At 35.6% G+C, this 15,997-nt stretch overlaps 1 protein-coding gene across 3 annotated transcripts in view; it reads right to left on the reverse strand.

The window, feature by feature from the left end:
- Positions 1-15,997, reverse strand: part of SAV1 (salvador family WW domain containing protein 1) — a 58,816-nt gene that overhangs the window by 22,733 nt on the left and 20,086 nt on the right. For 2 of the 3 annotated variants that reach the window (XM_051978043.1, XM_051978044.1), the window contains exons 3-4: positions 14,418-14,685; positions 12,839-12,982 (exon numbers count right to left, since the gene is read on the reverse strand). In XM_051978043.1, the coding sequence (XP_051834003.1) occupies positions 12,839-12,982; positions 14,418-14,685 (412 nt within the window). Of the gene's footprint in view, positions 1-8,999; positions 9,051-12,838; positions 12,983-14,417; positions 14,686-15,997 lie in introns of all 3 variants that reach the window. The other variant, XM_051978045.1, reaches the window with a different exon arrangement.

Below are 15,997 nucleotides of genomic sequence, written 5' to 3' on the forward strand. Positions count from 1 at the left end.
CCACTGGATGCCAAAGACTCTAGAGAAGAAAATGAGGCTGATGACTTTGCATAGTAATGCCTTGCTTAAATTCAATTCATAAGTAAGTCAAGAAATCACCTTTGTGATGTCATTGATACTCTTCAAAAACAAAGGATGAACAACTCTAAATGTAGACATGATAAAGAAGATGGAAAAGTTGATGGTTTTAAAGACACATAGTGTTTCAGATAATGAGCTGATGAACTCAAGCCAGTTTGTCCTACCTCTAAGACCAATTTTTTTTTTTTTTTGGGGGGGGGGGGCTGAGGCAATTGGGGTTAAGTAACTTGCCCAAGATCACACAACTAGGAAATGTTAAGTGTCTGAGGCCAGATTTGAACTCAGATCCTCCTGACTTCAGGGCTGGCGCCACCTAGCTGCCCCAAGACAAAAATTTTTTTAATCCATTGTAAGACCACATCCCCAACTGTCCCCTGATTTTTGTCTCTCCAGTTATCCCCTGACTTTGTCCATTAAATATTCTTCCAACTCTCTCCTAACTTTGCCCTTATCCTTCAAGCATTTTATCCAACTCCTCCCTGATTTTATCCTTCAAGAATCTTTCCAAGTCCTCCCTGATTTTATCCTTCAAGCTTTTTCCTAACTCCTCCCAGATTTTTTATCTCCCCAATTATATTCTTCAAACAACTCCTCTGGATTCCTTCAAAATATCTTTTATCTCCCCAATTCTCTCCTGGTTTCTCCCTACTTTCTGTCTATAAAAATCTTTCCTCCCCAAAGTATGGCACAAAAATTATATGTGGATTTTGTCCATGACTTTTGCTCATCAATAAAGGCATCAATAAAAGCAAGGAAAATGCCTCATTGTGTGATTAGTCACAATCTTTGCACCTCATCTTTGTTCTCTAAAACTTCATCATGTGACCCCATCATCTGGTGCTTCAAAATCCACTAGCTTCCTTCACCAAAAGGTAAGGAGGTCCCCCACATTTTATTTATTTATTTGTTTTTTGCTGAGGCAACTGGAGTTAAGTGACTTGCCCAGGGTCACACAGGTAGGAAGCATTAAGTGTCTAAGAACAGATTTGAACTCAGGTTTTGACTTCAAGGCTGGTGCTTTATCCATTGCACCACCAGCAGTCCTGGACCCCCAAATTTTAAGTCCCATTCCTAACACAGCAGAACCGTGGTGAAAATGCTGTGCAGGAGGTTTCCTATCTCCAAGGCTGGCTGAGCTCTTAGCATAGCTTGATGCTATCTGATTATTCAGGAATACTTTGAATCAAGTTGCTTTGTCATTTCTGGGAATAACTCATTTTTCTAGAATGCTAGAACAGCTATGAGGATGAGACAGGAACCTTCTAGCCCTCCGAATTCATGCATACCTTCTCAAAAACTGTAAAAAAAGTTTGGAAAAAGCAATTAAAGAGGCTATACCGTGTGTCTCTTTGTAATGATGCATGGCCACCATATTCTCTAGTGGATAAAGATGGCCAATACTACTATATTACAATTGGATTTATACTGCAGTCAGGAAGGGAAGTACTCTGAAACACCTTATGTTTAGACATAAAAAGCTTAGGCTTTTATGACACTCTTTTATGGTTCTCCCAAGGACTTTCTCTCGGGCAATTCTGAACTCAGAAAAATTCTGACCTCAGAAAAAAACTGCAAAATTCTCCTGGCCAATCCTCTTTTTAAACCCTTGCCAGATATAGATAAAATGGGGCAACAGCAGGGACTGGATATTTTTATATTTCATCCTCCATCAAGAACCCAGCTCTCTCCCGAGACTTTCCAACTTTAGATTTTCTATCCCCACCCTATTCCCAACCTATTCCTACTTTCCTACTCCACCACTCCTAACCTTCAGGTTTGAGGATAGCTGCCAACTGAGGCACCTGGGGCCAGTAGTGATGTCAGCTTTCCCTACTCGACCCTTATGTTCAAACTAGGCTCACAATTCTCTCTTATCTTAGGACCTTCTAAAGCTTTTGCCAGTTCGAAGCCACAGCTCTAGAACTTTCCACTACTGCTGTCTGAGACTCTTGTGTCTCCTGAAGCCTGAAACCAGGGAATCCCCAGGAAAACTCATGTTGTCCAAGTTCAAGTCAAACCTAAAGACCCCATGGGTACTCCCACCAACACTAATATTCCTTAAAGCAAGAGGCCATTGCTGGCCTGCAATCCCTTATTAAGGGGCAGCTAGTTGGTGCAGTGGATAGAGCACTAGCCTTGAAGTCAGGGGGACCCGAGTTCAAATCTAGCCCCAGACACTTTAACACTTCCTAGCTGTGTGACCCTGGGCAAGTCAGTTAATCCCAATTGCCTCAGGAAAAAAAAAAGGTTCCTTGAACATGAACTTCTCACTCCCTGTCCATCCTGAAATACCCTGAAATACTTCCTGTCCTTAAACCAAATGGAGAGTATTGGATGTTCTATACCATCTGGGCCAGGTCCCTGAAAAGACCTGCTAGTTTACAATCTTACATTTTAAAGATGCTTTTTTTCTGGATTCCCCTTCACCAAGGCTCCCAAATCATTTTAAATGGGCATACCCAAGGAACCCACAATTCCAACAAATTACCGGGACAGTGCTGCCCCAAAGGTTCAGGGACAGCCCTTATTTATTTGGCCAAGCCTTAAAGCAAAAATCTTAAAGTCAACTTAACAGTCAGCTAATTCAATATGTGAATGATATTCTTATTTGCAGTCCTTTTTGGGAATCCTCCATAAAAATAACTACTGATACTCTGAATTTTGGGGGCTTTCAGAGGCATAAAATTTCACTTCCAAAGGGTAAGACTGCCACCCAGAGCAATGACAGAATGAAAGGCTCCTCAGAGCACAAATGAGAAGATCATAGACTCTGTTTAGTCCAGCTGACCTGATTTAAAAAAGGACCCTCTGGACAATCCTGATGAGCTCTGGTTAACAGATGGCTCGAGTTTCACAAAGGAAGGAGCTTAGAAGGCAGGATAAGCTGTGGGTTAATTTTCACCACACTACAGAATCACAGGCCTTACCCTAAGGGACTTCTGTTAAAAAGCTCTCACAAGAGTCCTTCTACTTGGAAAAAGGCTAAGTATTTAAACTGATTCTAAATATGCCTTCCATGTACATTTATGGTACACCATAGAAAGAGAGAAGATTGTTAACATCTAAAAACTCCCCCTGTCAAGCATGGCCCTGAGACAGTACAGATGCTCAAAGCTCTACATGATCCCAAAGAAGTTGCAGTAATATTCTGTAGAGGGCATCAAACAAACAACTCTATGGTGGCAAAAGGAAATCAATTAGAGATGCAGAAAAAGCATTTGATAAAATCCAACATCCATTCCTATTAAAAACTCTTAAGAGTATAGGAATAAATGGACTTTTCCTTAAAATAATCAGTAGCATCTATTTAAAACCAGCAGTAAGCATCATATGTAATGGGGACAAACTGCAACCATTCCCAATAAGATCAGGAGTAAAACAAGGTTGCCCACTATCACCGTTACTATTTAATATTGTATTAGAAATGCTAGCTTTGGCAATAAGAGTTGAGAAAGAGATTAAAGGAATAAGAATAGGCAATGAGGAAACCAAATTATCACTCTTTGCTGATGATATGATGGTATACTTAGAGAACCCCAGAACCCCAGAGACTCTACCAAAAAGTTATTAGAAACAATCCACACCTTCAGCAAAGTTGCAGGATATAAAATAAACCCACATAAGTCATCAGCATTCTTATATATCACTAACAAAACCCAACAGTTAGAGTTACAAAGAGAAATTATATTTAAAATAACTACTGATTGTATAAAATATTTAGGAATCTATCTGCCAAGAGAAAATCAGAAACTTTATGAGCAAAACGACAAAACACTTTCCACACAAATTAAGTCTGATCTAACCAACTGGAAAAATATTAAATGCTCTTGGATTGGGCGAGCAAATATAATAAAAATGACAATACTACCTAAATTAATCTATTTATTTAGCGCTATAACAATCAGACTCCCAAAAAACTACTTTGATGAACTAGAAAAAATAACAACAAAATTCATATGGAAAAACAAAAGGTCAAGAATTTCAAAGGAATTAATGAAAAAAAAAATCAAATGAAGGTGGCCTAGCTGTACCAGATTTAAAATTATATTATAAAGCAGCAGTTACTAAAACCATCTGGTATTGGCTAAGAAATAGACTAGTTGATCAATGGAATAGGTTAGGTTCAAAGGACAAAACAGCCAATAACTTTAATAATACAGTGTTTGACAAACCCAAAGACACCAGTTTCTGGGATAAGAATGCATTATTTGACAAAAATTGCTGGGAAAATTGGAAATCAGTATGGCAGAAACTAGGCATGGATCCACACTTAACACCGTACACCAAAATAAGGTCAAAATGGGTTCATGACCTAGGCACAAAGAATGAGATTATAAATAAATTGGAAGAGCATAGGATAGTTTACCTTGCAGACCTGTGGAAGAGAAAGGAATTTATGACCAAAGAAGAACTGGAGATCACTATTGACCACAAAATAGAAAATTTTGATTATATCAAATTGAAAAGTTTTTGTACAAACAAAACAAATGCAGACAAGATTAGAAGGGAAACAATAAACTGGGAAAACATTTTTACAATCAAAGGTTCTGATAAAGGCCTCATTTCCAAAATATATAGAGAATTGACTCTAATCTATAAGAAATCAAACCATTCTCCAATTGATAAATGGTCAAAGGATATGAACAGACAATTCTCAGACGAAGAAATTGAAACTATTTATAGACATATGAAAATATGCTCCAAATCGTTATTAATCAGGGAAATGCAGATTAAGACAACTCTGAGATACCACTACACACCTGTCAGATTGGCTAGAATGACAGGGAAAGATAATGGGGAATGTTGGAGGGGATGTGGGAAAACAGGGACACTGATACATTGTTGGTGGAATTGTGAACACATCCAGCCATTCTGGAGAGCAATTTGGAACTATGCTCAAAAAGTTATCAAACTGTGCATACCCTTTGATCCAGCAGTGTTTCTACTGGGCTTATACCCCAAAGAGATACTAAAGAAGGGAAAGGGACCTGTATGTGCCAAAATGTTTGTGGCAGCCCTGTTTGTAGTGGCTAGAAGCTGGAAAATGAATGGATGCCCATCAATTGGAGAATGGTTGAGTAAATTGTGGTATATGAATGTTATAGAATATTATTGTTCTGTAAGGAATGACCAGCAGGATAAATACAGAGAGGACTGGTGAGACTTACATGAACTGATGCTAAGTGAAATGAGCAGAACCAGGAGATCATTATATACCTCACCAATGATACTGTTTGAGGATGTATTCTGATGGAAGTGGATCTCTTCAATAAAGAGAGCTTTAATTGATCAAAAATGGACAGAAGCAGCTACACCCAAAGAAAGAACACTGGGAAATGAATATAAACTGCTTACATTTTTGTTTTTCTTCCCGGGTTATTTATACCTTCTGAATTCAATTCTCCCCGTGCAACAAGAAAACTGTTCGGTTCTGCACACATATATCGTATCTAGGATATACTGTAACCTATTCAACATATAAAGGACTGCTTGCCATCTGGGGGAGGGGGTGGAGGGAGGGAGGGGAAAAATCGGAACAGAAGTGAATGCAAGGGATAATGCTGTAAAAAATTACCCTGGCATGCATTTTATCAATAAAAAGTTATTTAAAAAAAATTAAGAAAAAAAAAAAAGGAAATCAATTAGCAGATGCTGTAGCTAAGGTGGCTGCTTAAAGTTCAGTAATTATGTGCCCTTTAGTGTCTCATCTCATACCAGATTCTATCTCCTCTTGTACAAACAAGGAAAATTATGAGTCAAAGGGATAAGATTTGTCCTCCTCTGGACCTTACATTTTCCTAATAGGAGAACTGCTCATCCCTTAATCCATTACGTAAAATAGTGCTAGCTTTCCACCAAGTTACCCACCTAGGAAAAAGCACCCTTGGCACACTTTGAAAACCCTCCTTCCAGAGGCCTAGCCTTTTAGAAAGCATTTCTCAAGTCTGCAGGATGTGTTCTATCTGTGCACAAACCAAGCCTGAGGGAGCAGTCCATCTTCCCCCTCTCCTAGAACCTGTCAAACATTGCAAAATCCTGGGGATGACTAGCAGCTAGATTTTACACACATGCCCCCATGCATTTTCAGTATCTCCCAGTCCCATTAGATCCCTTTTTTTTTGAAGTTGGTTTGAAGTTGGATTGAAGTTTTTCCCTGTCATTCAGAGAGGGCAGGCAAAATTACTCAGTTATTCCTCACTTTGGATTATCTAGGTCCTTGCAGAATGACAATGAGCCAGTCTTTACTTCTTAAAAAATGCAACAGGTGGTCTCTGCCCTCTCTATCACTTACAATCTTCATTCTGCATGGCAATCTCAACTTTCAGGCAAGGTTGAAAAAATGAATCACATCTTAAAATGGACACTTACTAAATTGTCCACTGAAACTAAGCTAGATTGGGTCACACTTCTTACCATTTCCCTGTTCAAAATCTGCATTGTACCTACAACAGACATGTAACCAAGCCCTTTTGACTGCTGTATGGTAGGCCATTCCTTACCTCAGATATGCTAGTGGACTGAGCAGCACCAATTACTCCATTAATTCCTGTCTCTAGGACAGATTGCCAGAGTATGCTAATACACATCTATGAACCCAGATATTCATACCTCTCTAATCCCTGAAACTGTAAATTCAGGGAATCAGGTATATTTTAAATTTTGGAAGTCCTGATCCACTAGAGCCCAAGTGAAAGGGCCCTTGTCAGGTCATTCTGACTATTAATATGGTTGAGAAACTTGAAGGCTCTTTTAGCTAATGTTATATCTCTCACCTTAAGCCTGTTTTCACTCCCAATACGGAGAAAATTCCACAGAAGGAGGAGCCAGGACCATACAAGAAAAGTAGCACCTACTCCTATGAACCAATCAAAGACCTGAGACTACTATTCAAAAGGACATCTACCACCTGAATGCTGCTATGGAAAACAAGAAACTAAGTTTTAGTCTCATTTGTGCTTAATGTCTTCTTTGACTTTTTGTATTATTTTGTATTATGTATGCACATGCACAATCTCCCTCCCAGGGTATAACTCTACATTTCTTGCCATTAAACATTTTATTCTCTCCTCCAATTGGTAATGCCCTGGGATTTCTGGTTCTACTTAGAAGTCTATGACCTTAATTCCTCCTTTTTAACAGGTCTAGGGAAATACTATCTTTTCTATCTTCAGAGTTTCCAGCACTAATGTCTTTCTTCCCTGGAAAAATAAACCTCAAGTTCTCCCATACAGCATGGGAATAAAGAACAGCTGGTATTTAAATGATCCCATTTGCCAAACCTCTGTTCTTTACCACAGATAGCTTATAGCAAACAAGAAAAGAAAGACCTTTTAAGACAATTTGACTGGACCAGATATAGGCTCTGTATTTCCCAATGTTCCCATGTTATTAACTTTCCAACACTGGCTACCTGCCCACCTCAAGGGATGGCAATATTTGGGATGTCATGGTCTCACTGAGATGGCAACCCTCAATACCTCCTTCTCATCCTCCTTCTTAATACAGCCTAGATAAAGAAAAGGAAGCATATATTATCAGAGTTGCCTCAGCAGGACTATTGCTGACAAATATCACCTGCTAAATACTAACTGTAGCACTCCAGACCAACCAGACAGTTGAAAATTCCTTAGTACCCCTGTGTCAATGGTCTAGGATCCTCCCCCAAGACCAAAATTCTTTAATTCACTCTAAGACCATCTCTCCAGCTCTCCCTTGACTTTGTATTTCAAGTCTTCTTCCAACTCTCCCTTGACTTTGCCTCTACCCTTCAAGCATTCTCCCCAACACCTCCCTGATTTTTTATCCTTCAAGTATCTTCTGAACTCCTTTATGGATTCCTTCAAAATATACCTTATTTCCCCAACTCACTCCTGGTTTCTCCCCCTTTTCATCTGTCTATAAAAATCATCCCCTCCCTAAGTATGGCACAAAATCATATTTGGATTTTGTCCGTAACCTTTACTCATCAATAAAGGTAACTTTTGGCAGGGAGAATGCCTCGTTGTGATTAGTCACAATCTTTGTACCTCATTTTTGTTCTCCCGAACCTCTTCAAGTGACCCCATAAAGAAGAACATGAATGCCATTCCATCATGCTATATCTTCTGCCCAGTCTCCTGCCTTGAGAAGAAGGAGAATAAGAGCATTCTTTTCAACTCACAACACTTCTTTCCTTCTCTTCCTGAATTACCTAAAACCCTGAGAAAACTTCATCCAAAGGCCAAACCCTTATTAATAATAAAACCCACCTGAATTCAATGATTAACAAACTTTCTCCTTTCCCCCCCATCATTTTCCCCATCTTAATGATTCTGAACCCCAAACTATCATTCAAATCATGTCCTGTCCTCCACTGCCTAACTCCTTATGCCCTTTGTCCTGACTCTGCAAATGTCTCACACTGAAGCTATTTAAGCCTTGGAATGCCTGTTCCACAGGCAACAAACTTCCTTTCATATTAAACATTTTCCTTTCTCAATCCTTCCATCTTCTGGCTTCCTTTAATGACAGAAGCTTCCTGACTTTCCTTTCCAGCAACAATTATACTTTCACTCATTCCTTCCAACTCACTGATTGAGGAGGAGAGAAATAGAATATTCTTTGGTCCCTTTTGCCACCTCCAGATTCTCCCACTACCATCTTCACCAGAGTAAGATTTCCTCCTTTGAATTTGATTTAATGTATATCTATCACTCAATCAAAATTCTCTTAACTACTATCTACAGATCTCTAGCATTTCTTATTTCCTCAATAAATTTAATGCCTGGTTCTTTTTTCCCTCAACTTCTATTCTCATACTAGTAGCCTTTAACACGCATATTAATAATATTCTTTAGAATGTTATTCTGATGAATCAAAGAATAAATTGTAGAAACAATAGAAAATTTCATCAAGGAAAATAAAAATGAGAGACATACCAAATTTAATGAGATGCAGCTAAAGCAGTTCTGAGAGGGAAATCTATATCTCTAAAAGCAAAAAAGAACAAATCAATTAATCGGGCATGAACTAAAAAAAATTTTTTTTAACTTGAACAATATATCAAAAACCTTCAACAAAGCAAAGAAAATGGAAAGTGTGATAACTTTTTAAAAGATTACTAAAACTGAAAGCTGAAAGTATTGAATATATTAAATTCCAAGGTAGTTTAAAAAAAATCTAATGGAATAGATAATTAATCTAATTTTAAACACAGCAATTGAAGAGAAAATAATAGAAATTACCAGAGACTCTTTTATCCAAATAAATGCTACAAAACATAACTAAAGCAAAAACAAATACTTGGGGAAATTAAAAATACCTTTATTAACAAAAGAAATGGACTACTTTAAAAAAAAAAAAAAAAGAAAGAAAGAAATACAATCTTACAAACTCCATGGCCAGATGGATTTAAAAGAGAATTCTAACAAATATTCAAAGAATGTTTCAAAGAAAGTAGTGCCAATACGATATAAACTGCTTGAAATAATAGTAAAAGACAGCACCCATCCAAATCTCATTCTATAGTGCTTAGATGGGTTTGATGCCTAAACCAGGAAAAGATGAAGCAAAGAAAGAAAAATCATTCTTGTGAACATTGATTAAAAAAAAAGTTAAATATTAGCAAATAGGCTACAACAATATATTAGAAAGTTTGTACCTTATGACAAATTTATATCACAAATGCAGGGTTGATTCAAGATATAAGACTTTAAAATAATGTAACATCTTAATAATATGGATAGTAAAAATGACTCTCATATCTCAGTCTTCACCATGAGCCTCACTGAAAGCTTCATATCTGGTTCCTTAGAGATAATGTTAAAGTACCTTAACATATTACCACTTTGTCATATCCTCTCCACTCTAGTCATTCTGAACACTCAGCTGTCATTGTACATATTGTTTTACATCCCTTACTGACTGTTTACTCATTTTTTTCCTTCAACCCAACTTCCCACTCTAAAATTATCCAGTTCTTTAACTGTGCTCTCTGGAATTTCTGCTCTATAAGTAATAAATGAATATGTAACCATAAATTTTTCCTTTTTTTCACTACTTTCATCTCTGTACATTCATTGAGACCCAGCTTTTCCTGATTCCAGTGAAGTTTGGCTATTTCTGATATTGGCTGCACTTTCATTCATATTCCTTGACTAACTCATCTTAGTGGGAGAGTTAGACTACTTCATGATCCTCACTGCAATTTTCAGATACTCTTTTCATCACCATAACTACATAACTTCATTTTCTTTGATGTTCATTCAATCCATATTTATCACCTAATCAAGATTTTGGTAGCTCCGACTTCCAGGACACTTTTCTTCCTTCACCAAGTTCAGTTTCTGTCTCACAGTCTTTCTTTTCTTCTCAAATCCTACTCTCATTCTAGCAGATTTCAATATACAAATTGATATTCAAATATCCTCATCTCTGTTCCTCAGTTTCCTAATTTCCCAATAACCATCCCCTCCATTTCACCTTAAAGATGACAGAGATGATCAAGTAGTTGAGCTTACCTACAAATGTACCACTTACATGTTCATTGACTCTGAAATTTCTTTATTTGATCATAATTTGCTATCATTCCATTTTTCTATCTGCTTTCTAAACTGGTCTTCACCTACCTTTCAGTTCTTTCCTAGGTTACCCTGTTGCACTGGCTATATGTTTCTCCTTTTCTCATCTTGACTTCCTAGCAAACCATTTCAACTCTATTTTCTCTTCTCTTGATTTTATTCCTCCTTAGCCTTTCACCAATTTTTACCTACTAAATTTCAAACTTAGACTTAATTAGACCATCTACCACCTTCACTTCTATTCACATGCAACTGAAGATGGAGAAATCCAAAAAAAGAAAAATCCTCAATTGTGTCCATTACAAATATATGTTGCATAACCTCAACTGGGTCCTCACCACTGCAAGGTATTCTTTTGACATTTATCTTCCATTAATCACTGCAGCTTTCCCCAACCTTTCCATCCCTGCTCAAAATCTCAATGGCTTCTCCCCCTATTACTCTCTCAGCTAAGAATTTTATTTTGAAAGAAATGAAATTTTCTACTACTTCTCTTCACTCCTATTTTATCTCACATGTTTTCCACTACTATCTCTTCCTTCCAACTTATATAAAATGTGGACTTTTTCCTTGTTAAAGCAAACTTCTGTAATTCCTCTCTAACTGCTAAATGACCTCTAAGTGATGCTCTTCATTCTAATAATGAACAAAAAAGTAATAGGAGACCCTGATGTGACATGTCATCCACTGTACTCCCTCTCTTATATGCTAACAAATTTTTGTTGAGGGTATTTTCATCCTTCTAGTCTCTCGGGTTCAAAACTTTTGTGTCATCCTTTACTCTTCAGTCTCACCTCACTTGACTAATTTCTCTACTCACACAATCAATTTAGGGTTTCCTCACCTCTCATCTGAAATATTCCAATTGTCTTCTTACTGACTTACTGACTTCAGGTCTTGCTCCTCTCCAATCCATCCTTCTACACAGTTGACAAAGTGATTTTTAAAACCTAGATCTTATTATCATTCAGTCAAATAGCTAATTTTTTAAAATTTTTCATTTTTTAAACATTTTTTTAATATTTGAGTTCCAAATTCTTTTTCCAGACTCACTCCCACACCGAGAAGGAAAACAATATGATATCAATTTTATATATAAAATCAAGCAAAACAAATGTCCATACTACCCATGTTGCCCCCCTCAAAAAGCAAAAAATAAATAAATAAAGTGAAAAAAATATATTTCAGTTAACACTCCTAGTTCATTGATTTTATTTTTGGAGATAGATAAAATATTTCATTATGAATGGGTCTCATAACTTAGGAATTGTCTTATATGATTGTATTTGTCATTGTGGCCAAGTCTTTTACAGTTGATTGTCTTTACAATATTGCTGTCCCCTATGTACAATGTTCTCCTGGTTTTCCTCACTTTTACTTTACATCAATTCATATAGGTCTTCACAGGTTTTACTAAAGTCATCCCTAATCATTATTTACAGCATAATATTATTCCATTACAATTATATACCACAACTTGTTCAGCAATTCCCCAACTGATGTGTATACCCTTAACTTTTAATACTTTGCTACCACAAAAAGAGCTGCTATAAATAATTTTATACATGTATGTCTTTTTCCTTTTCATTTTTTTATCTCTTTGAGATATAGACTTACAAGTGGTATTGCTAGGTTAAAGGATATGCAGTTTTCTAGCCCCTCAGGCATAGTTGCAAATTGTTTTCCAAAATGACTAGACCAATTCACAATTGCACCAACAAAGTATTAGTGTACCTACTTTTCAACGTTCCTTCCAGTACTTGTCCTTTACACACACACACACACACACACACACACACTGTTCCAACTAGATTTTAAATTCTTTGAAGGCAGAGGATGTTTTGCTTTTGGTGATCTCTGCAACCTAACATAATTCCTAGGACATGATATGTACTCAATAAATATCTGATTTATTTTTTTAAAATCAATAAATGCAAATGAATTTAATATTAATCTATACATAAGTAAACAATAAGTACAAAATAAAATACCACTTTATTTGATAACATCAATGTTAACTGTCTTGGGCTTCACTAAACGAAGCTTTCTTGGTGCCAATGATATATTTCTACACTTTGTGATTTAAGTACTTATATTTACAAATATTATTATTTGCATCACTAGAGATGTACTATGCCATTTGAACTAATCTCATCAAGAGATAAGGTTTTTATTTTCTGAAATACAAAAGTACTTACTTCATAGGAGCCCGAGCATAAACCTGAAGCCAGTCAGGGATTTCTGCTGAATGGTATGGATTTGCAGGTACCAGAAGGGACTGGTTTCTTTCAGCTTGATGAGGTTGATAAGTTACAGGAGGAGGCTGATCATACCGGGGTACACTATAAAAAGAAGTTAATATTTATTTTTACATGTGCCTTAAATCAAATTTTAAGGCTATAAAGAATAACTACATTAATTTTAACTATAACTAGCCCTATAAAAAGCTATTCAATGAGTTCCCAGTGTAAATTTACTGAATTTTGCTCACTGAAAAAGTGAATTTCTAATTAAAAGTAATCATAGATGTTTACAACAAAACTGCTTTTTAAATTTTTTTTAATTAAAGTTTTTTATTTACAAGATATATGCATAGGTAATTTTTCAGCACTGACAATTGCAAAACCTATTATTTCAATTTTCCCCTCCTACCCCCATCCCCTCCCAGATGGCAGGTTGACCAATACATGTTAAATATATTAAAAGTATAAATTAAATACAACATATGTATACATGTCCATACAGTTATTTTGCTGTACAAAAAGAATCGGACTAATTTTTAAAATATTTTAGTCTGATAGATTTTTCAAACTTAATTGATTACATGATGCTTTCATGTAATCCTTTCAGCACTAAAATTTTTTGGTTGTATAACTGCTATATATACAAACTGTTCTAAAACGACATATGGAAAAACTTTATTAAGGTGAGAAACTATGAAAGAGTTTTCAGTGGAAAGAATTTTTAAAGTATTCTATTTTAAATTTGGCTAACATCTTGTTAGAATTTAACTAGAAGTACACTTGGGAGAATTTTTTTAAAAATTTAAAGAGTAGAAAATTGCTATCTTCAGACAGGAAAGAATTAATGAATACTAGAGTACAGAGCTACCTTACAATGTTTGTAAAATCTTCATTTTTCACCACAGAGAGATTACTGGGGAGTGATAAATCATCAATAGATATTAGAAGTGTGAGTTGGGGGAAGATATGCTAAGCACTTTCTCAAAAAAAAAAAAAAAACAAAACCTTATGTAATATCTGCAAATAAGTAAATAAAAAAGACAAGACTTTAAATCTAGGTTAAAATGGCTATTTCCTTAGTGCAAGGAGGAGTACTCTACATAACACATAGTAATCTAAATGCTATTAGACAGGTGTTTCTTAGATACTTCTACAAAAGAGCCTGTAAAATTCAATCAGAAAATTTCAGATCCCAAGTTTTGAAACCACTGAAAAGTAGTTAACAAGCAAAGTAATTTTTAAAATAAAACTTTCATTTTATTCTTAAATACTAAAAATAAAATCTTCATTGTATTTTCAAATATACTCTATAAATAAAGTTAGGGACAAATGTAAAATGCTACTTACATATTACATTAAACTGCTTAAATGTCAAAAAGCTTTAAGGTAACTTAAAATACTTCCTTATATACAAATCACAGATTTAAGTACACCTATAACATACAATCATTCTGTATAAGAACATAAACACACACACACACACACACACAAAATTGAACAAAAGAAAAAATAATAAGTATTACTGATACTCTACCTAGGGGCACATGGATGTCTATATTGTGCTCTCTTATTCAGATGATCTACATAATACACTCCAAATTCTGATGACTCAACTCGCTCCCATCCTGGAGGAAGTCCCTCTCGCTCAAGAGGATGGCTCCAATGAGTTGTGTTTGTGTTATGATCTATGTAGTATTTTCTTCCTCTGATTGTCCAGTCAACAGACCAGCCAGGAGGAAGAGGTACATCTTCAGAACTGTGATTTAAATTGCCTAAAGATGTGGTAACAACCTTCCCAATGGCTGAAAAAATAAGAAAATTAGAATGATGACATGTTTTAAAAGTAACATTTTTACTGAGAAAAAGTGTCAGAATTAAATTCAGTATAAAAGACTTTTCACACACCTAGCAAAAGTTCCCATTTTTCTACTATGTAAAAAGTATAAAGAAGAAAAAACTTAAGGCAAAATTTTACAACTGTTTGTTCACTATTACTAAGTGATTGCCATTAATTATTTTTTCCTCAAGTTCTGTGGTAATGTAAATTGCTATTAAAAGGGAAAATTCACTGTTTGGTCTACTTTTTTAAAAGTTCTATCCTTCTCTTGCAACACTTTATGATGACTTAATGATACTATATATGATCTTCAAAGTGCTTCAAAATTCTATGATTTATATTCCAAGAACACAAATAACAACCCTTCTATGTCTTGATGAAATATAGTGGTTGAGGAAATTTATCATCTAGTGGTCAACTTTCCATCTTTCCATTTAAAAAAATCTTAGCAGTTTGTCCTCAGTTAACAAACAACATAAATACTATTAGGTCTATAACTTATAATCTGTCTCCCAAAATTTATGCTCAATTACACAGCTTTTGAGAATACAAGATTATCTCTATGCCTTCTATACAGCATCAATCTGGACTTTCAGAATACAGAATATTTGACTGAAATACTTAAAATTAACAGCTCTGGATTACTCTAATAACCTGCTAACTAGTTGTCCTTGCACAAGTCTCTTCCAAACTGAGGCCATCCTCCACTCAGCTGCCAAAATGATTTTTCCAAAACACAATTCTGACTTATTCTATGCCTAAAATGTTCTCCCCCTCCTCAACTCTGCCTCTGCTTTCCTGGCTTCCTTCAAATCAAATTAAACTTTTTTTTCAACGTAAACTCTTACCTTCTAAGGAAAACCAGTTCTGATTCTCCTTAAATCTAGTAGCATCCATCTGTTGATAATTTCCAATTTATTCTCTATATATCTTGTTTTTACACAGCTATTTTTATGTTGTCTCCCTATTAGAAAACAAGTTCCTTGAGAGTAGCAACTGTCTTTTCCTTTTTTTGTATCCATAGCAGTTAATAAAACATCTGGCATTTAGTTGACACTTAATAAATTTTTATTGGATGATCAACTGGATCTTTTATTTTGCTGGTATAAAGAATTTTCCAACACCACTGTAGGTTGGACATTTGTTATGCAATTTATATAATTAAAGAATTGTATAAAGCACAAAGAAAGTAAATGACTTGTCAGGATTATAAAGCCAATGCTTATCACAAGCAGAATTTGAAGTCTCCCTGGCTTTGGAATTATTTCCTCATCTAT

Source organism: Antechinus flavipes, chromosome 2, assembly GCF_016432865.1.
Source record: "Antechinus flavipes isolate AdamAnt ecotype Samford, QLD, Australia chromosome 2, AdamAnt_v2, whole genome shotgun sequence".
Taxonomy (NCBI): Eukaryota; Metazoa; Chordata; class Mammalia; order Dasyuromorphia; family Dasyuridae; genus Antechinus; species Antechinus flavipes.